Below are 21351 nucleotides of genomic sequence, written 5' to 3' on the forward strand. Positions count from 1 at the left end.
AAGGTGCTCTAATTTCAACTTTTCCAAGCAAAGTTCAGCAGATACAATAAAAGAAATTTATAAAAGCAAGTGGAAATGGGAGGCAAAATAGTAGGTATTGAGATTGAATTTAGTTTCAATAATGAAAAAGTGCTGTAATTATCGATTGTAGTAGGCAAGTAAGTCAGTTATGTGAATGTGAGTGCTTAAATTTGATGCTTGTTTAGATTCTTTGAGAAAAATGGGAAGTATTTTGCTAAAAATACTTTATTTAGATAAAAATAGTGATAAGATGTTTTAATTTTGGTAGTGAATAAAGCAAGTGTTGGGAGAGGGGATGGAGAGAACCAATGATTGTTCTTAAAGCTTTTTGACTCTTCTTTTGTTGTTAACTTACAATAAAAAGTGTGAAGGTCTTACTAAAAGTATTTTTTTAACTTTTACTTGTGAACTTGCCCATTGACTGTTTTACTTTCCTTGCTTAATTATTTAAAACCACCCCTATTTTCACTGGATGTTAAATTTGTTAACAGCCAAGAAGGTAAAAATTACTTCAAGATTTTGTTGATATAGTAAATGCATCTTTTAAAAAATTGCATTCTAACTTGCATTGTGAGTAGTGCCATTAGTAATGAACATCATAGAGGGACCTGACAATGTATGAATTATTCACTGATAGATTATTATATCTTTGTTGTTAGCATGCAAGATAATGAACATAATTACTGTGGCAGTGTACTCAGGGGAATGTGCAGTTCTTCCCTCTGTCTAGACTGGAGTTACCATCCAAAGGAGTTTTAAGCAAATATGGATGAGGTCCGGTAGCTGAGTTGCTGCTGCTTATTTCCATCTGCTGCTTTAATAAATGAATATGCTTTATACACTTTAACCTTTAGGGTGTTTTGGGTTTCTTGGGGTGAATTTTGGTTTGTTCTTATTTTTTGAGTGTAATAATCATCCTTCTGTTCTCAGTCTGGCATAATTGTGTACTCACTGAAAGGATTTGATGTTTAATTGTAGTATCTTTGTAGATGTGCCCTCTTCTGTTAGAATGGTCTATTATAGTAAATTAGTATGAACAGTCTAATTGCTTAGGAAATCCAGGGTAAAAGGTTAATCAATTTAACTTTCTTTAAAAGACTTAGCTTGTTAGGATTTACGTGTCTTGAAGAACTCTGCAGGCATTACTTTGTATGCTCTCTAATCTGTGAGGATGTCCACCTGATCTTAAGTTAAGCTTTCTTGATAAACCAAGTACTTCTATTTTCTGTTCTATATTATGATAACATAAATTATCTGTAATAAGCTATCCTAATTAATGTTGGTAAATCTAGAGCTCTGCTCCAATTACACACTAATCAATTATACACTAATTGAATTCTACTTAGCTTGATATAGTGCATCATTAATCAGGTTCAGATTTAATACAACAGATTTACTGTATTAACCAAAAAATTGGTGCATTCAAATAGAGGGAAATAAAGGAAGTCACTAGGCCAAACAGTGTACATAAATACTTTCTTATCAATAATGTGTTGCAGAAGATTTAATTTTTCCTGAGGGAAGTATAACTGAAACTAGTTCTTTGTGAACAGATTATTGTTATGAGCTGAAACCATTGATAATATAATAGATTTAAGCAGATCATGGTGCTTCTTCTGAATGTTATACCTAATTATCTAATACAGGCAATTGGCTCACTTCTAATGTTATTTAAATGATTAGTCATAAATTGTGTAAAATCTGCTCAGACTTTTAAAGGCTTTATCCATATATAACACTTCATAGGAGTTTAACCTATTTGCTGCCCTTACCAGTGGGACAGACACGTGTGCAAGGAGCTCTCTGCATGCTCTTTTCCCTCTCCTTGTGCAGGGCCTAGGAATGACTGAAATCTGTCACCTGGACACTCTCTAAAAGTTTGAGTTGCAGGGTGCAGTTCCCTTGAACAGTAAAAGGCCACACAGAGCTAATACGGTTTCCAAAACGGCTCTCAGATATTAACCAGTCAAATAGAAAATTCTTCTAGATAGAAGAAACTACCCAGCTAACAAAACAAGGTCTGCAGATGAGATCACTTGAAAACCTCTGTGCCTCTCAGAACCAGTTGAAGGGGGATAAGGGAGTTGAACAGGTATTTGATAAAATACTAGGTAGGAATTAAATTGAATAATAAATGAAGTTAAATTTTCTTGCTCAGAGAACAGTATGAGAAGTTCTCTTGGATCTTTGCTGGAGAAAAAGGCAGGATGACAGAGTGGGAAAAATATTTTGGAAACCATTACTCAAAAACAGGAATAAGAGAACCCATGGATAATGGTTCCTATCCTCAGGCCTGCTGTTATGGATAACATGCATGTTTGCAAAAAAGGGGATTTGAAAAAATACTTTCTTGTGATTCTGCCTGTTCAGGAACAAAAAAAATAATGACCAGGACTTACTTTCTTTTGCTATGTAAGCTCTAGGTTTGTCCATGTTCAAGATTCCTGCTGATAACATACGTGCATTAAATACTTAAATCTGGTTGATTTGCAATAAGGGCTCAAGAAAATAGAGTTACTTGTCTTCTAAAATCTTAATTTGAGGTTTGTATGTGATGCCTTGATTGTCATTGCCATTTCTGCTGCATTTTCCTGTCCTATAAATGTAAAGCATATTAAAATAATCATGTGTTCAGATGAACAGCCGCTTCAGTTCATTTTTTCCAGATTTTCAGGACAGCCTTTTAGGGCTCTTCAGTTTGCTCAGACTTGATTTAGATTAATAATCTTTGCCAGCTAGGCCCGATCTTTCTGTTGTAAGATCTAAAACTGAAAAAGGTGGCAAAAAACGGTCTTTGAAACATCTGAATATTAAATACTTCATGTCTTCAGGATGTATCTTTTTTGGCAATACCTTTATTTTCGTTTTGTGGATGTACTTGTTCTTTCTACAAGTTAACAAATAGTATCAATTCAATAATAAGGTGATGATTATATATGACACACAAGGGTTTACTTTTGGGAATATTTTCAGTGTGGATGTGCCTCCTCATTATCCCTGAAAGTGATTTGAAGTACTTTGCCTTGTTTTACACTAAAACTGACCATCCACATTTATACAGGCAGTTCTTGCTTTCTCCACTAAGGTGACAGTAGCTGTCAGCAGTATGATTATCTTAAATTCTTCAGTCTTGATAACAAGTGTGTATCTCCATGCTAGTGGTCTTTGACAATATGATCATACACTATTTCTTATGTAGAACTGTTGAGAGCACACTATGAAATGGAAGGTGATTCTGAAGTGATAAGATGTCCTTGTGCATAGAGCATCATACACTGTGGAAGGTGGGATATGTGCATATGAATGAAAAGAGAAAGAGTGAAAATTGTACAGGTTCCTGTACAGCAGAATTGAAGAATTTTGTGGAAGATTGATTTCTGGTCTTCAGTGTAACTTTTCTAATTTTCACACATGATTCTTCTTCTTGTCCAAGTGTTTGGCTTGTGATCTAAATATATGCACACATATATACAATGTGTTTTATATATATGCACATATGCATACTTCTTTCTGATAATTGGGGTTTTTCATTTTTATATTACTTCCACTTTTATTATTATTCTTGTATGAGCTAAAAGTTAGTAAAGTGATTTTTGAAGACTATATTGGTTACCTCTGTATCAACTTCTTAAATATTATTGAATGACGGTATTCATGATTGTTTAGTTACTAGAATATAAGCTTTAAATAAAACTTGCATTTGGCTCTGTTTTGACAATAGTAGTTAATAATGTATGGTTTTTGTTAAAGCACTGTTGAAAAAGTATCTTATTGAGCTATTTATGGTGTTTTTTAAAAAGATGTTTAAGATTTCACATTCAGTTTAACTGATCACAGATGAAACTGTAAATTAATACCTCATGAGTTTTACTGACTGCAGGGCATTGTTTGTGATTCAAAGCTGCTTTGTTCCTACTCACTAGGAAAAGCAAACAAATTAGAGTTCACCATGATATCAAACTACTTATTAAAACTGAAAATTCTGATTTTGAATTTATTTGACTGTAGCTTTTAATATAACATGTTAAGAACATGTTTTTAAAAGGCTAGATTTAAGGATTTAAATAAAATGTACAAAATTGGTTTAATTGTTGGTCTTAATTCACCTTGGTTGAAATTTCGTACTTCAAGGATTACATGACATACAAAGTGAGAAAATGCTAGTTACATTGATTCAACTTGGTTTTTGATATGTTTCTATTACTACTGGCTTGTATATGGTCTTGATACAAATAATAGTTCAGTTGGAGAAAACCTTCAGTCATTCTTACCTAGAGAGAGGATAAATATGTTTGTTTTTTCAGCGTCCTTTTTTTGTATTCCCTAATGTCAGGAAGTATTTGTAGGGAGGCTTTTATACTTTCACTATTCTTGCAGAATTAATGAATAAAAATTAGAGAGGGAAATAGTCTTGCACCATTTGAGACATTCTTCCTATGCCACAACTAAGGAGTTTCTGCTAGAAAAAGATGGACTTTGCCTGTGAACAAAGTAGCATATTCAAGGTTACAGGGGAGTCCCCCACCATCTGCAGTGACCCTATCTTTAAGCCCTCTACTCAATAATGCTCCCTGTGGATCATCTCACAAGGCCACCAAAAACTACATTTGAAATGTGTTTGAATTGGGTACTATTGCTGTAGTGTGGCAAACACCAGCCAGCCTTGGGCATAGGAGCAAATGTGGCTTTGCAAGGGTTTCAGCCACACAAACATTGGTGTAATACACCCAAGTATTCTCAATAACAAATGGTGTGTAATGGTGCTGAAGGCTGCTTAAAACAGCTGAAGTGGCTCATGTTTCTCTGCTTGATTTTATGTAATAACGTAGTTAAGGCCCCATCCAGTCAGTTCAAAGGCTTAATTACTAGTATTTGAGACTAGAGGGAAGGACTGTGAAATACAACAAGCATTACTAAGTATTTGTGTTGAAGAGTCATTGTTTAGCTGTCCATATTATTTCTAGACAATTCCTTCCTTCATTAAACTCCATTTTAAAAAATCTTTTCTTAAGAATTGGTTACTGAAGAAAATGTTACTGTTAAATTACTGGTAACTGTGAGATAGTTAATTACCAGGTAGTTATACACAGGTGTTTTGTTTCAGTGCCTTTCCAAACAAAGAAAACTTCCACTGGTGTGTGGCTGCTGAGGTCCCATGTGGGATTTTCTGTGTCAGGAAGTGGGCCCATGTGAGCCTGATGAGGGTCCTGCACCTGGGTCAGGGTAACCCTTGCTGTCTATACAGGCTGGGGCTGAAGGGGATGGGAGCAGCCCTGCCAAAGACGACTTTGGATCACCAGAAGATGGAAAGCTGACCATGAGCCAGCCATGGACGGCACACAGCGCAGGAAGCCAACAGCATCCTGGGCTGCCTCAAAAGCAGTGTGGCCAGCAGATCAAGGTGGGGGAGGATTCTGCTCTGATTCTCTGCCCTTGTGAGACCTCACCTGGCGTGTGCATCCAGTTCTGGGGTCCTCAGCACAGGAAAGACACACACCTGTTGGAAGGGGTCAGGAGAAGGGACACATCCTTCCATACGTTCAAGGGGAAGTTGGACAGGGGTCTGAGCAACCTGATCTAAGTAAAGATACCAGTGTTTATTGAAGGGGGCTTGAACTAGTTGACCTTTAAAGGTTTTGTCTGACATAAGCTAGTTGATGATTTCACGGTCCATAATGTGTTTCTGTACTTCATAAAGAGAGTTTAATGTTTTTTGTAGGCCTAAGGGTAAGAGGGTTTCTTCTTCCTTCATTGCAACCTTCTTGGGAGTGGAGGAAAATTCCTTAATGCACATCACCTATGACAAAATGCTGTCTTTTTAGAAATACTGTTCAGCAAAGAGCTGGTGGGATTCTGTACAACTTGAGAGCTGAGCATAAGCTTCTTAATAAGAGCATGAAGAGTAACACAGGGTGTCACTTAACATACCTTGTTAGTGTTGTAGTGGCAGGGTGCATGCAGACAGGGGAAGTCAAAATTACATTTTTTAGAGGAAGACTCAGGGTTGTCTTATTTGCGTCAAATATTTGTATTTTTCCTTTCAGTCCATGAATTGTTCTGCTGTGAAATTAGCCTTTTAAGTGCTGCTTGGAACACTGATTTTTGAAATGACTTCTGCAGTACTATCCCGTTGTAGCTCTGCTGTAACTTGTGATTTTCTTTCTTTGTTCTGTTAGGTTGGTGCCCCTGTGCCTTGCTCTGCCCTCCCCAGTTCATTGCATATGCTCATTCCCCCCCAAAAGGTGACCCTCTGAGATTATGCCTATGGAGTGAAGAGATGGACTGAATTGTCATAGGCTGTGGGATGAGTTATTTTTAGCTGTTGGCATTTCAGGCTGGAACACTTCATTCTGTCGTGCTTGTTAATGAGTCATCTGGAGAAAATGGGCTTGCTTTCAGAGAGGGTCTGTAGCAAATAATAATAGGCTAATCTCTGCAGGAGATACTCTGTCAAGTAACTAAAACTTCAGCTAGAAAATGTGCTGAAACGGAGACTAATCTCCCTGTAAGAATAAGCATGCACTCACTATTATTATTATTGTATTATCATGTATATGAAAATCTCAAAAACTAGAAGACTTAGGAAGAGCCTGGTAAAGGTATAATAGTGGAATGTTTTTGAGGAAGAAGGTTAATTGAAAAGAGTCACCTTTTAGAGATAGAGAGGAAAATATAGCTGCTTCCTAATTCAGAACGTCATACACTTCCTAAAATTTGAATGTGTTACCTAGTTCCAGAGGAATCTCCTGAAAAGATTCCTAAGTAGGGTTACTTCACTATAAAAAGCTTGTGACTTTGAGAGAACTCCAAATTCATAAACATTATGCATAATTTTTAAGGATTAACCAGCATCTTTGCTTTTCTTCCTACTGAAAACTGTATTTAATATTTTTTTTTTACTTTTCTCTGTGCAATTTGTAGTCTCTCCTTCAACTTCTTCCCTCAAGGTTTGAAGGTTTTCTGTTGATACAGAATGGGAGGCTTTGTTTTGGAGATGAAAATATCAACACTCCAGTAAAAAAAACTTAATATAAGAGTAACAAATCAAAGCTGTTGAGCTGGTTGCTTTGTTTTCATATTATTTGAATTCCAGACATTGGTATTGCAGATGATTCATTTGTTTGAAAAAGCATAAATGTTTAGGGCAAACTGTTGAAAAACAGGATAAAAAAGACTCCCAAACCCTGTTCTGTAAGGGAATGATTTAAAGAATAGCTTGATTATTGAGTCTTTTGTCACCTTCGGTACTTCTAATGCCACTTACCATCTGTACAGCTGTCTTATTTTGTTTATAAATCTTCCTCTTGTAAAGTGAATTACACACCTGAAGACTCCTTTCTTTTTGGCAAAAGGATGTTTCCTTTGGAGCTAATAATTTTGCTCTCCATTGGTTATTTAGCTATTTGGGTTTCCTCTTGATTTATACATGGAGATAGAATTTATATTAATTTATATTACTTTATAAATGAGATAGAATATTTTCTCTTACCTTATTGAGAGAAATACTTTTGCATTATTAACAGGTGTTGACCCTTCAATGTATATTAACCCATCTTCTCTTACTGCTGTGGTCACTCTACAAAATGCTTTAAACCAATCCAGTGTAGTGATGCTGACATTACTAGTGTGTGCTGCTCCTCATTAACCCACAAGGCTTGGAGTGGGTTAGTCAAGATAAGTTTATATTTTTGAAATTTGGCAAATATCTACACTGTGGACAGGAGTGTTGGGGTCAAAACAGTTGAGAAACCTATAAATAAGCATGTGTAAGTATCAGAGTCAGTTTAACTTCAGTGGCATGGGAGGTTTTCCCAACTATCAGTAGGTGACTGTCTTAATGTATATTGAAGACAGAGCTGTAGTGAGAAACAGAGAGAATAAAGAGAACTAAACATTAAATATCTCTCGGTATTTAGTGATTGTTGTGCTCAAAGCAGGGTTTTCTGCACTCATTATTTGTTCATGAGGAAAATGATTACAGTTCACTGCATGTTAGTAGGAGCTTAGAGTGGATGCATACTGTATTTTTGGTCTACTTATATCTCCTGATCTATTTTTAATGTTTTCCTGGTTTAAATGTACCAACTGGCTACTAATTTAAAGAATTGAAAATAGCACAAGGGTTGAAGAAAAATGGATGTTTTAGCAGTGTAGTTGCATTGACATGAGCCATTTATATTATTGTAATGCAAAAAAATTTGTTTAGATTGTGGTTAACAACTGTCACCATTATCTTGGGCTTTGTTTTAATAGAGAATATTATTTAAATTAAAAGTTTCTTGATCTGAGTGATGCATGGAAACAATTAGTTTATAATTTGGTTTTGAAAAAGCTCTGCAAAACTTTCTAATATCTCACTGGTTCTGAGTCAGAACACAAACTTTGCACCGAACGCATTTTTTGCAATTTTTGTGTATTTACAGAGAAAAGTACAAACTGTAAAATTTTGGTAGTAGAACGTTTCTGTCTGCCATGTGTGAGTGCACCTATGGATTTTTCTGGGATTTTTTTTTCATCGGTTCTTTACAGTTTAATATGATTTGTGCTACATCTTTAGATAATCAAAATTGTATATATTGTCTAAGATCTCTTGATGTCTAAATACTCTTAATAGTAAAATATTCTTGGCAAATACTTTATTAAGTTAAACAAATTTTCACTTTGATGTGAGCTGGAGTAAGTTGATGCCTGTGAAACAGCAGTTTCAATTAGCATTCACTAAAGGTTTATTGACAGTTAACACCTGGTCTCTACTGTGCCAAGTGGGGAGCATCTATTGCAGTCTCTCATATTTGCTGCATAATTAGGATTATGATCTCTAATTTGCTTTTAATTTTGTAAATCTAGTCTTACTTTCAAAATCAGTTAGTGTTGTTTTTGTTCCTGCATTTTTATTGTAGATCAAAGGTACTGATGGTAGAAGGATTAAGTTCACTACTTTGTAATGTGATAAACAACTTGCCCTTTCACTGTTTAGTTAGCAAGTAAATTTGGACACAAAAAATTTACCGGTAGGTCTCATAAAGCACATATTCTTCCCACACTACTTCTGAGAAGCAAAGAGAAAATGACATAGTTTTTTTAGAAGTAGTATTTTTGTACACAATCTTCCAGATGTATACTGGGAACATCAGGAGCAAGTGTAAATGTAATGCTGCTGAGAAAAAACAAAGGAAATGACCTTGTTCCTTAGTGCTCCAGAACAGACTTTGGTGCATGCAAGGATGGAGAAGGTAAATGCTACATTCTTTTCCCTGCCTGCAATTTTGATTCTTACTGGCTGTGCATTAGGGCAGAAAGCTGTTTCTGCCTATGGTGTTTTGAAACAAATAGCGTGGTGAAAATCCCTAAATGTATCCACAAAATGTTTTGAGTCTTGGCTGTTGTTTTGGAAGATCTTCCTTTAAAAAGACAGTGGGAGGAAAGCATGCAGTTGTGAATTACTGAGCTGACGGAATTTCTTTATTAATAGTGCTCTTGATGACTGCCCTTAAATGAAACTTCTTAGAATATTTTGAATAGAAATTTAGTAGAAGGAGGAATGTTATAGTAATTGCATATTATACGCAAATTTTAAGGTCTGAAAAGGTGCTCTGTGTATCTATAGTGTATGTATTTATAGTGTTTAGAGACAGAATCAGAAATGTGATCTTTTAATAATCTAGTGGTATAGTGTGGGGGGGGTTATGGGGTTTGTTTGTTTGTTTTCAATTTCCTACGTCGTTGTAGAGTATCAACAGAAAAACTTGCTTTGTGGCTGATACTTCTGACTGTAATCGTATATATTTTTGAGATAATGAGGAGGAAGATAGCCAGATAATCTGGAATGAGGGGGGTCTTTTCAAGAACACTTGCATAAATTTGCCTCTGCTGGAAAAAAACCAAAAAACTTTGAGAAATTTCTTTAAATCATGATCTTAAGAGCTGATGTTTTAACCTTACATTTGAATGACTGTTACTTCTTCCATCTTGTTTCAATATGCCTAAATGCAAACACATGTGGAAAATGTTCTTTTGGCTTTTATCAAACTGACATTTAAGTGCATTTTTTTCAACCTCACTAACATTTGTGGTAAAATATTTCAAAGCTATGAATCTTGCAATTTGCCTATGTATTTTTTTCTTCTTTCATATATTAACATTTGGTACTCATAATCCTAACCTGGTTGGAATTACTGGCTTTTTTCATTTGGTGTTTGTTTGGATGAGGTGATTAGGAAAATACTTCAAGTGAAATTCTAGTTTGCAGCAGTAAATGCTTCCATGAAGAGTCACCGTTCTGTGAACTTTAGTAAATAAAGGAGAAAAATATGATGATCTGCTCTATTCAATTGTGGCAGTCCTATTCCTAACAAATTTAGCTTTCTGTTGTGTTATATGTCTGTGGTGCTGCCCTGTCTGCAATACTTCCTTCTTAGCTTGCTTCATTCTTCCCCTTTACTCCCCTACCCATTCCCAAGCTCTTTAATTCTGTGCCAAGCTAATAAGAAGAACTAGCTCTGCATAAAGTCAGTCGTTGCCAACCAGCTGTTATGAAGTTTTCTCATGTACCTCTGTGATTGTACCTCATTTCAAAGGGGGATTTTTGCTCTTTCAGGTTCAATTTTAAGTAAGAGCAAGCAATTATATATGTATCTCAATCTTGTTATATCTCAAAGAGTAGGGATGAAATTGTTCATATATGTAACTGTCCTTTCTAGGGTTTGAACTTCAAACACCAAGTCATACAATTTAAGTAGAAAAATTAGGTACACTATTTAGAGTTTAAAAATATTAATTGCTTTTCTTTTTTACCCACAGAATTAGTTCTAAAATATTCTCCCTTCTACTTCTGTTTAAAAATAATACTCTCTAATTTAATTGTGTTTTAATCTCAAGACTAGACTTTTATCTTAAATGTAAATTAGATTTTTCTTAGGATGAAATTATGAGGGCTTCAGCTTGCCTGCAAACACTGACCAGGGAAGGTTGTCTTTCAACAACATGTGCCCCATCTGCCTGGTGGTGTGGCTGCCTGCATTGTTCTGGCACTGGCCCAGGCTGTGATGAAACCGAGAATGTGACAGATGACAGGCTTGTCCAGATGTATGCATAACTACTTCTGCCATGCCCTGCAAAACAATCAGGATGCAGGTTTGGCATTATTTCGTTGTTTGTGTTGGTTTATTCCTTGAGGGTTTCCTTAAAAATTGGAATAATATTTGGTGTTGTTCTTGTAGTTTTACTGAGCTTTTGGTATTACTAAAACGGGTTGTACAATATGGTTCTCGCTCTCTTACATACTTTCTTCTTTAATTTATGGAGTGATTTCATAGGCAATTGGACACAGGTTACTTAATTTGAAGATTTAAGTAGATTTTAAAAAAATGCAATTAAAAGGATCAAACATCTAACTGTCAGCGTATTAGTCTGGTTCTCCTCACAGCTGAACATTTAAAGCTATTGCCATGTCTTAATATGACTGCTTCTTGCCAGTAAAAATAAATATCTGGCAAAGGTGTCAGAATCACCATTAATTATGATTTTTAATTAAAATCTAATTAAAATTCATCCAATACCTTATAAACATACCAAGTCCCTTTCTACTACTCTCTTGGAGGCATCAACAATGGCTGTATCCCCAGCCCCAACATTCCTTTAAAGAAAAGGAGTTATAGTGCAGCTGGCAACCTTTTATTGATTATTTAAGAGGTTTCCATCTTAGTGGTTTTGAAGATTTTTCTAACACCAAACAAAAATACAGTCCACTGAAAATACTTGTTATACGAAATAACCTGATTTTTGTCTTACGTTCAGGCTGTCATTATCTGGTTATCTGGCATTCAAAAGGGCAAAAATTACTTTTCTCTCCTCTCTAGCTGCTTTTGGCAGGTGATTTTTTTATGTGTAGCTCCTGCTGATGTGTGCTATTGAGTACATCTTAGGTAATAAGCAGATATATCAAAAGATATCCAGGGCAACATACCCTGCTGAAAAACAAGAGATTACTTTTCTCTATTTCTTGCAGATAAGTAGCTTCTGACATATGCATCAGGAATGTTTTTTCTGGTGCACTCTCAAAGTAAGACTGGTATTCTGTGGCTATTTTACTCTTCAAAAAAGGTTTTTTGTAGTTTAATATAAATTATGTCATAAAACTTAACAGCATTACTTGAATTGCTTTAATTTTCCATAGTGTAGCTCCACTGCCTTATGTTGTCTGCTTTTGGTTGTAGGGAATGTTTTATGTGCTTATTTTTCTTGTCAGTTTGATTTTGGAACCATGGTGAGCCATACATGAGTGTATCTGTTGCTGTGTAACAAGAAGACAGTCCCAGCTCCAAAACCCTCAGATTTTGTGTAAAAAGCAACTTACTAGAGACAGGTATTGATCCACGAGAGGATTGCCAGTTATTAGGCTGGAGTGTAGCCTCGGGAAATCACACAGCCTTGCTGATGACTTTTTTATGACATTATGGTGAAAGATAGTTTGAAGGAAGATTTAAAGTAGTTTTGCTAATAGTCATAGAAAATTCTAGTAACTGGACATTGGATGATATCATGGGTTAGTGAGAGAAAAGCTATTTTTGTTGACAGCTTTGTGCCCAGAGGCTGTTGTAAATCTGAATGTACCGAATGAAGGATGGTATGTTCAGTGCATAACACTTTGCAGGGCCTTGAAAATGTGGAAAAATGACTTCTGCTTGCATTGACTGAGAAGGGGCTGTGGGAGAGCTGGGGTGAGGCAAGAGCTGGTCAGAGGGGTAGCTGACACAGATGATCTTTGCAGGTGTCTGAAGGGATTAGATACTACAGCGAGTGCATTTTTCTCTATAATACAGTAAATCATGCTTTTTAAGAGGTGCTATGAGAAGGAACAGTGTAAGGTTTACACATAGTTTAGTAGGAGCACACAGAGAAAGTGACTAGTGATGCTCGTGTTATGAATGGTCTGAGAGTCAAACAGGGGGTGCAGTTGTCAGCCGTGATATTTACTGGGGGAAATTCTAGCAGCTGTCTCCAGTTTGAGGTTATGGTGTGGCATATGTAAGAAGAGACTGTGCCTTCTAAAAATCAGCCTCCACCTCCTGTAAAGTAAGGAGGTGTATTTTGTTAAAAAGAAAAACAAAAAAGGCAGATTATATTCTCATTCTTGTTTCTGTTCTTTTGTGTAATAGCTTCTTCTACTGCCACCTTATAATTTTTTTTTAATAGCCAGCAATTCTGTCAAAAGGGAGGCTAGTGAATAGCTTCACCTTTCAGTATCAAGTTCAATTAGGAGTACATTCTCTTTTGAAGAAGGGAAAAAAAAGCCACTGACAGAAGTGTTATTGCCTTTACTGTAACTGAGCAAAACATTAACATATCCTCTTTGGTCAGTGCTAGAGGTGATCAGCAGTATCACAGCTGAAAACATATGCTGCTGCAAATGCAAACTTACTTCTGTTAAAATACGCTTTAATGTGGTGGACAAATTCATGGTACTAAAAATAGGGCCCCCTTTATATGGTGCCGATTGTGGGATTTATTATTCTGTTATTTAAGGTAATGGTATGCTGCTAGGTCAGGAAAAGGGTCACGGTTCTCAGATACAGAACAACCTTAGAAATACGCAGAAAAACCAGCAACTACAGAACGTGAAGCAAAAATAATATTCCATTAGGCTCATAAGGTTCTAATTTTCTTGAATTATCCTAAGTGTGATAACAGCTTACGTCTGAAGCACACACAGCAGCTCTGTTGAGCATTCCTGTGCCTTGGGGCAGTTCCTATAGTTGAACCTCTTTCCCTCAAGGGCAGGGTTTTCTAAAAGCAAGCCCCGTGTTTCTGAGGCGTGCTGGAATGAGTCTTCTCTTTGCAGGTCAGGCAGGCAGCACACAGTGACAGTCTGTGTTCCCACGCTGCCCGTCCATCTGCTGACATTCGGGAAGATGTCTGTCTGACTGTTCATCTTGAGATAAAAAACAATGAGCATTCTGAATTTTGAGGTCTTTCTTGATGCAGTTCAGGCTCTTGTGGATTAAACCAACAGAATTTATATTGTCCTTCTGATGTGTCATGGAAAATGACCAGCAAAATTTACTTTTCTTGCAGCTGTATGGACTTGTTATGTTTTATATAACAGATATTTAGAGATGTTAAATTCACCGTCTTAATTTGAAGAAAAGGAGTTACATGTTTTTATGTTCAATCTGAAATAGTGTAACCATCATTTGTCTTATTGTATTAAGTAATTGTAAAGTAATTTGTTCAGATTATTTATTAGATTACATAGCTGTCACCTTGAAATAATAACGCAGATGGTATTTTATGGCAATTTCCACTTTTTTTCCTTCAAATTCAGATAGTGCCTATTTTAATCTATATTTGAACTACAAGATAATTATTTAAACACATACTTACCTAGACATAGAGCTGCTTACATAGGTGCTCAACTGAATACTGAGTTTACAAGGTTTAACTTGCCATTAAATAATGTGGACATAGGAACTTTCTGAAGTTTCTTTAGGTAAAAGAATTAAAATACCAACTTACATGCTTATAGATATACAAGAATACAAAAATAACCATGTGACTTACACAGTACATACTTAAATTGAGTGAAAAGGCAAAATGTCAATTAAATTAAAGAAAAAATATTGCCAAAATACTTAATTGGTTCATGATGGTTTGTCTTTGCTTGAAAAGCAATTGCTAAGAGACCTGTTGGGTTTTGTTATTTTTTTTCTCCACTTTCAGTTACTTGCTATCATTTAAGGTTTCAATTGCTTGACTTAGAACTGGTGGATAATTAGTAGTGTGGATAACTGTGAAAAGCATATGCAGTAATTTAGTTCTTGATTCTTTCTAATTGTCTGCCCATTGGTAGTTCGCTAGGGGTAAGTAGCTCATTATTCAAACACTTTAAATGGAAAGTACTGTAGAAAGTAAAATGCTCTTATTAATAAGATGGTATTGAAAATAAAAACCTTTTCAACAAACAAGTCATTATTTGACAAATCTATCCTCAAAGCTGTTGTTCACATAATGTAAGAAGATTGGGGTTGTGAGGAGGAGAGAAAGGGTAGGGCTGGTAGATAGCGTTCAGCTTGCACTGTGATTGAAATAAAGATGTGTCACTCCTTAAAAAGATGCTAAAGGTAAACACAATAAAATATATTTGAATATATTTTGAATACATCTAACTGGCAAGCCTTGTTTGGTGAAGGTAAAGTTAATAGGCATTAAAGGCAAATGCATGCTGTTAATTAGGGTAATGGAAGTAATTTTGAACCTCAGATCTGCAAACAAAGTTTCCAGTAAATGTTTTGACTTGCCTGAAGGAGTACTTTTGAGTCTAACATCTTCTGAGGTTGCTAATAGTGCTGTTTAATCCACTCATTTTGAAGTGTGCTTGGAATTTAAAGGCATGATGCAGTATTTGTGCATATCCTCCCTGCAGTCTCCGTAAGTCCCTCATTCCAGTTCCCTTTTCTAGAGCCTGTGAGCAGGGAGGAGATTGTTCCTGCATGGTTGTATCCTCTGATCAGAGCTGTAACACATCCTAGAGAACGAACTGTGCCTTACAGTCACTGGGTCATAACCAGAAAGTGTGATCTGAAATATGAGAGTAGATACTTCTGTTAAAAGTTCAAATATTTGTTTTAGCATTCAAACCTGTTGTACTACTGAAAGTTGATGGAGGATTCTTTATTTTCATAGTAGTATGGCTTGAAGGGCTTGAAAGTTTACCTGGAGATACTTTTCTCTTAGCAGGTTTTCTCACATACTGCTAGATTTTTTTCATCAGAGTTCTTCACCTGTCAAAATACACTATTTCATATGAAATCTTAAAATATAGCACTATTGTTTGGGTTGGGTTAATTTTGAAATAGGCACCAGATCTCCTCAATCTCCTCTCTCAAGCTAGAAACAGAACGTAAAATTTAATGAGGTGGAATAAGTATCTGAATATCTTAATTTATGTAATTTTTCTTCAAGCATATATTTTACCAATCTGACAGTTCATTGCAGTCAAGCAGTGAACTGGAGTATAAGCTCCAGGTATTTTTTTCCTCCCAATTGTTTATTCCACTTGCAACTTTTAGGTGAAGAGTTCATTTGATGTCACACTTTGTATTGTGATTTGGACAAAGTCTAAATGAATGTTTCCAGCTTGTGGTATATCTAACCGTTGATGTATGTGATTTTCTTTTCAAGTAATGTGATGTCATCTAATCTTTATGACTTGTTTTGGGAAAAAAAATAAATTGCAAAGTTTAACCTTTTTCTCTACTTTTTTTTAACAGATTCGAAGAACTTGTGAAAAAGTTCAAAGTAGAATATCATGCTGGTGGTTCAACTCAAAATTCCGTTAAAGTGGCCCAGGTTTGTTCTTCCTTAGCAAAGAATTATTGATAATTCCAAGTGTTTTGTTTGAATGTGCTCTGTGTTGTCAGTTTCATCATGAGCACTGCAGAGTGGCTACTTGTGATTCTGTTGCTCAGCCTATGCTGATAGTGTTGTATGTGGCTTGTTTTGTAGCTGCGCTCTTTAGTCTTTTCACAAGTGTTCTGCTAAGGTTATAGCTACAGCTCCAGTGTACCAGGAGTGAAATGCTTTTGTCAAAGATGTGTGCTGGAAGGAGAAGAGGCAAGGAAAAGGTCGCTTGCTGCAGTTAGGAATCTTACACTGAGCAAAGGAACAATGACAGTGGTTAAACAGTGAAGTAGTTGAGTTTCTGTGCTTGGAGATTTTCTTAATATACCAGGACAAGTCCTTTGGTCAGGCAGATCCAAATTTGAGGCTGTCTCTGCTTTAACTGGTGTGTTGGACTGGAGAACTACAGAGGTCCTGTCTAGCCTGCATTATTCTGTGATTCTAACCATGTTTTATCCTGTAAGAACTTGAAAGTTTGTCCATAAAAGACTGAAACATAAAACTTGCTTTTATACAACAGGGGTGTTTCTGGCTTATGGGTGTGATGAACAACAATGATGATGAATTTTGTTTCAGGTGTATTAGGTTTTCTCTGACTAAAGTATGCTTTTCATCACAACACTTTCAAGCATATATCTGCATTTATATTTTCATACTATGAGAGATGTAAAGATGATATTAAAAAATACACAAATGGTACTTAGGACCTTCTTGTTAATGATCCTGGCATATTAACTTTGAGGCTCCCTATATAATTAAGACCGGGGCCCAGATAGCATTAAATGCACATTTGGAAGAAATAAAATGATAATATAATAAAGGTTGCCCTCCCCGCCTTGAAAGGGAAAAAATGGTTGTCATAATTACTGCTCCTTTCTACAAAATAGTTGTTGCTTCTTTGCTAAAGTTTTCATTTTCTGAAAACCCAAATGTCGCGAAACTATTTTGGATTTAAAAAAAAAAGTTGCATGTGATTTAATAGTGTTGTTGTTCTGAAACGGTTATGTTTTTAAAATATAGTCAGCTTTCTGAGGTTTTTATTTAACCATGGGGTCAAGCCAATTGTTTGCTTCTGATACTTTTGAAAAATCTCTTCATCAGTGGAGCTCAAGTTACTGGAATAATTTTCTGTCAGTTATCACTGTTGCTTGGCCTATGGCGATGGTGTAAAGGTGGTGCCTTTCCATGACAGCTGATAGAGGTGAGCCCTTTGGAGGGAGTTCTGAACTCTTTATTAGTTGAGAGATGTGAAATTCTGCTTCTGTTGCTGCATTTAGACTGGGGAGGTTTAGAAGCAAATGTACATGGTAGACTCAGAGTTTCTAAACCTTGAAGCGTTCAAAGAGCCCAGGATTTTAATTCCATGTCTCCTTGAAATGACCTCTGTGGCATTAGCTAATTTATTGGTAAACTGTGTTTCATTCTTTAACTGTCATTAATCTATCAGTCCAGGTATTGTTCATTAATTATACTATGAAGCATACAGAACCCATATAGAGTCAAGGAAATAGATGAAATTTAAATGAGTGAAATGTAGGCATTTCTGTGTCAATGTGCCTTTCTTACACTGATCAGGTTTCTTTCAGTGAACTTTTCCTTTATCTTGGCTCAGAGCTGGGAGCCTCATTCAGCTCCAGTTGCCATCTGGAACTGTATTTGTCTCCAGAAGGTTTGTCATCTCCTCGTTTCTGTTTCAAATACAATTGAAACTTAAACAGTTGTGTGTGAATAACATAACATCACTAAAATGCTTGAAAAAAAGAGATGGAAGAGTGAGAGAAAGGGAAGAAAAGTGAATTCTGGAAATCTTGAAAGAAGCTGTTATTCTGTAAGCTTTAGCAGAAGGAAAAAAAAAAACCCTCACAAGGATAGAAAAAGCAGTTGAAATGTACACCAAAAATTAAATTAGAAATTCTGGAAGGGTTTTTGCAGCAATGTTCATTGGCTTATTGGAGAGAAACAGTGTGTAAGTAACTTTAGAAAGAGTCAACTTAAATATATATTAATTTTTTGAAAGTAATGGGAGAAATAAACACAATTTCAGGAAGCATATCTGGTGACTGAGAAGTGAGGGACCAATAAATAAGTTCAGAGTGCTGAGGTAGCCACACTCGGAGTGGATGTGGATTCTCTGTGAGAAGATGTAGGGAAGAAATCCTAAGAATACTGCTCTTAATAATTTCTTAACATTATGTGAAAAGCTAAAAAAATTGTGCTATAAAATGAGAGATAAAGCCTAAAAGAGTGTTCTCCAACTGTTTAAAAGTTGGTGAGAAATAATGACATGTTAAAGAAGGGCATCCTTGGAAGCCTGACTACAATGAAATGTAACAGAGTAGAATGCTTGGAAATGAACAAATGGGCCCTGAAGTCTGGCAAATGGCTTTCTAAAAGTTGAGTTCTCAGTGGGAAGAGTATATTACTAAGGAATGCAATAGGAAAAGTGCAACTAAAAAAAAATTATTGGATTAAAAAAAGGAAGAACTTAGGAAGCAGCTCAAGGTTGTGGATTTGTTTGTTTCAGATAGATAGACCCTCTTTAAGGGTCAGAAAAGCAACACTGTGTTGAAACAAAAATACCCAAAGGCAATGGGTGCAGAAATTTTAGAGTATATAATGTGTTTAAAAAGGGAAAATGAACCTGTCAGATGCTTGCTTACATAGTGTATGGTGATCATCTGCTCATGGTGTATGAGCACATCATCATCCGTTACATGTACTCATATATTTTGGATATTTCCTTTGTACCTGCAAAAGTAGCATTGTCTACTCAAGAAATGCTCTCTCTCCGTTTCTGAGTAGAGTAAGCCAATTTCTTAAAGGAAAAAAAAAGTCTTAGAAATACTCTATTTGTCATGTGTGAAAAATATGAGATGGTAATCTCAGAAAGAGGCAGTAGGAAGGAAGAAGTTCTGAATTACAAAGAAAACTGGGAAGAAAATGAAGCTTAAATCATGGGGTTTGGAACTAAAATTTAAAGCAGCATCAACTATAAAGGAAGCGAAGATTTTAGAAGTTTACAAAGAATTAAGCAGAATTGCAGTTAAGCTGTGAAGAGCAGAGTTAGATTTTTTTTTTTCCCTAGCATGTTAACAGAAAAGAAAGATGTGAAGTGCAGTCGTGAAGGAGGAATTTGGCTGGCAAGGTATGAGTGGGAATCTTGGTATTTTTTCAACGTTGTCTTGCAGCAGAGCAGAAGGAGAGTGTGTGGCACTCTGCAGGACTGAATAATAGTTGGAGAGCATCATGAAAATCAGAAAGCTGAAGGTTGGCCCTGTCAACTGCCCAAAGCAGACATTATGTAGGACAGGGTATCTCAGCAGGATCAAAAAAAGAGAAAGGTCTGGACATATGAGGACAGTAGAAAAATTTTCTTTTTGTAGAAATGCTTCTAATGTACAATGGAGAAGACATATTTCCACAAAATGAAATGTGGATGCCGAGTCACATCATACATTAGAGGGAAACCTCTGGGAAAGGAAGGGAAAGAGCAAAGGAAAACTTCTGTTACAGTAGAAATACAGAAGACTGTTGGAGTAAACGTTGGGAGGATGGAAGATAAATGACAAAGGAGCAGAAACTCAGAAATATCACTCTCTTCAAAAGTGTGTTATACAAGCATTTTTATAAGTACCATAGTAGCTCTTAAAAATAACTTCAAGTGGTGAAAGGGGGTACCCAAAACAGCGTAAAAGTATTGAAGGGTAGTACTAAAGCTCTTTATAGTTAGGTTTTCTGGAATATAAAAGTTGTTTGAAGTGATCAGGGAAAGAGTTAGGGAATCATTATTATCATGGCTTGACTCATGATATGAAAGGGGATGGGGGGGAAGTGATTGATATATTCCAGAAATGACAGTAGCAGGCATAAAAATGGAAAGATAAAATAAATGAGACAACAGTTTAGTCATTCCTTAATGAGATTAAATTAACAGCAAATTATGCTTCAGAAATACTAATTCATATTAGGAGAGTAGTGGTGACAGAGAGAAGTGAAGAAAGTGCAGACGGAATGTGAGAGAAATTACAAACTGGGAGGAAAATTAATAAGTAGTATGGAAAGAGAAAAACAGTAGAAAAATCCGTGTTGCTCTGATTCTGTATTCGCTCACTGTCCTGCTCTTGTTTCTTCCTTACCAGTCTGCTTTCCTGATCAACTCTAATCCTTCTTGCATGTAAATTTGTTCACCTGCAAAATAAAGATGGCTAACTATGGAAGGTCAAGTACTTAAAAGGCCTTAAAGAAAAGTCTTACAGAAGTATTTTTTTGTTGAGACTTTAGTACTCGGTGGAAAAATAGAGACGGAGTGTAAAGAACGGGAGAGGGTAAAAGGAATAAAAAAGGGCTTTCCTGAGTGCAGTACAATACAGAAAACAGATGGAATCCAGAGAACCAGTAAAAATGCAGGGAATGTGCTCCTACAGGTGTTATATTACTATTAGACACAGTTGTTGGGTTGATTTTTTTTTTTTTCTTAACGCAACAATAAGACATGTTGATAACTTTGCTGGATCAAGTTCCAGTTGATCAGGCATCAGTCACTAAAAATTGCTTGATAATACTTTGGAAAATGAGGACTAGAGAGGATGACTGAATTTGCTGTATGTTTGAAGTTGTGATGCTTAAGAACAAGAAGTGTAGGGATATCAAATTGAAACTGCAGTGTGCTTCTCTGACCTTTACTTGTCTCATTAAATATTGGCTTTATATCTAACATGATATGTGACATCTTGCTTTAATCTGAGCTCTTACAATCTCTCCAAACGATTGGATCCACTATATTAAATCCATAAAATATGCATACATGTAACTGCATGCAGTTCTTAAATAATGTATTGTTTTAGGGTTCTGCCAACAAACCAAATTCAGATTCCTAGAGAAAGTGTTTTACTACTACTCAGTTTCCTTCCGTAATTTCAGCCTGTGCCCATC

General features: G+C 35.9%; 1 protein-coding gene across 3 annotated transcripts in view; it reads left to right on the forward strand.

Annotated features, from left to right (window-relative positions):
* The window catches only part of ADK (adenosine kinase), a 272405-nt gene that overhangs the window by 55507 nt on the left and 195547 nt on the right, over positions 1–21351 (forward strand). For all 3 annotated transcript variants that reach the window (XM_086901108.1, XM_086901110.1, XM_086901109.1), the window contains exon 4: positions 16290–16368. In XM_086901108.1, the coding sequence (XP_086757234.1) occupies positions 16290–16368 (79 nt within the window). The remainder of the gene's footprint in view (positions 1–16289; positions 16369–21351) is intronic.

Source organism: Cyanistes caeruleus, chromosome 8 (genome assembly GCF_971803275.1).
Source record: "Cyanistes caeruleus chromosome 8, bCyaCae1.hap1.1, whole genome shotgun sequence".
In the NCBI taxonomy this organism is placed as follows: Eukaryota; Metazoa; Chordata; class Aves; order Passeriformes; family Paridae; genus Cyanistes; species Cyanistes caeruleus.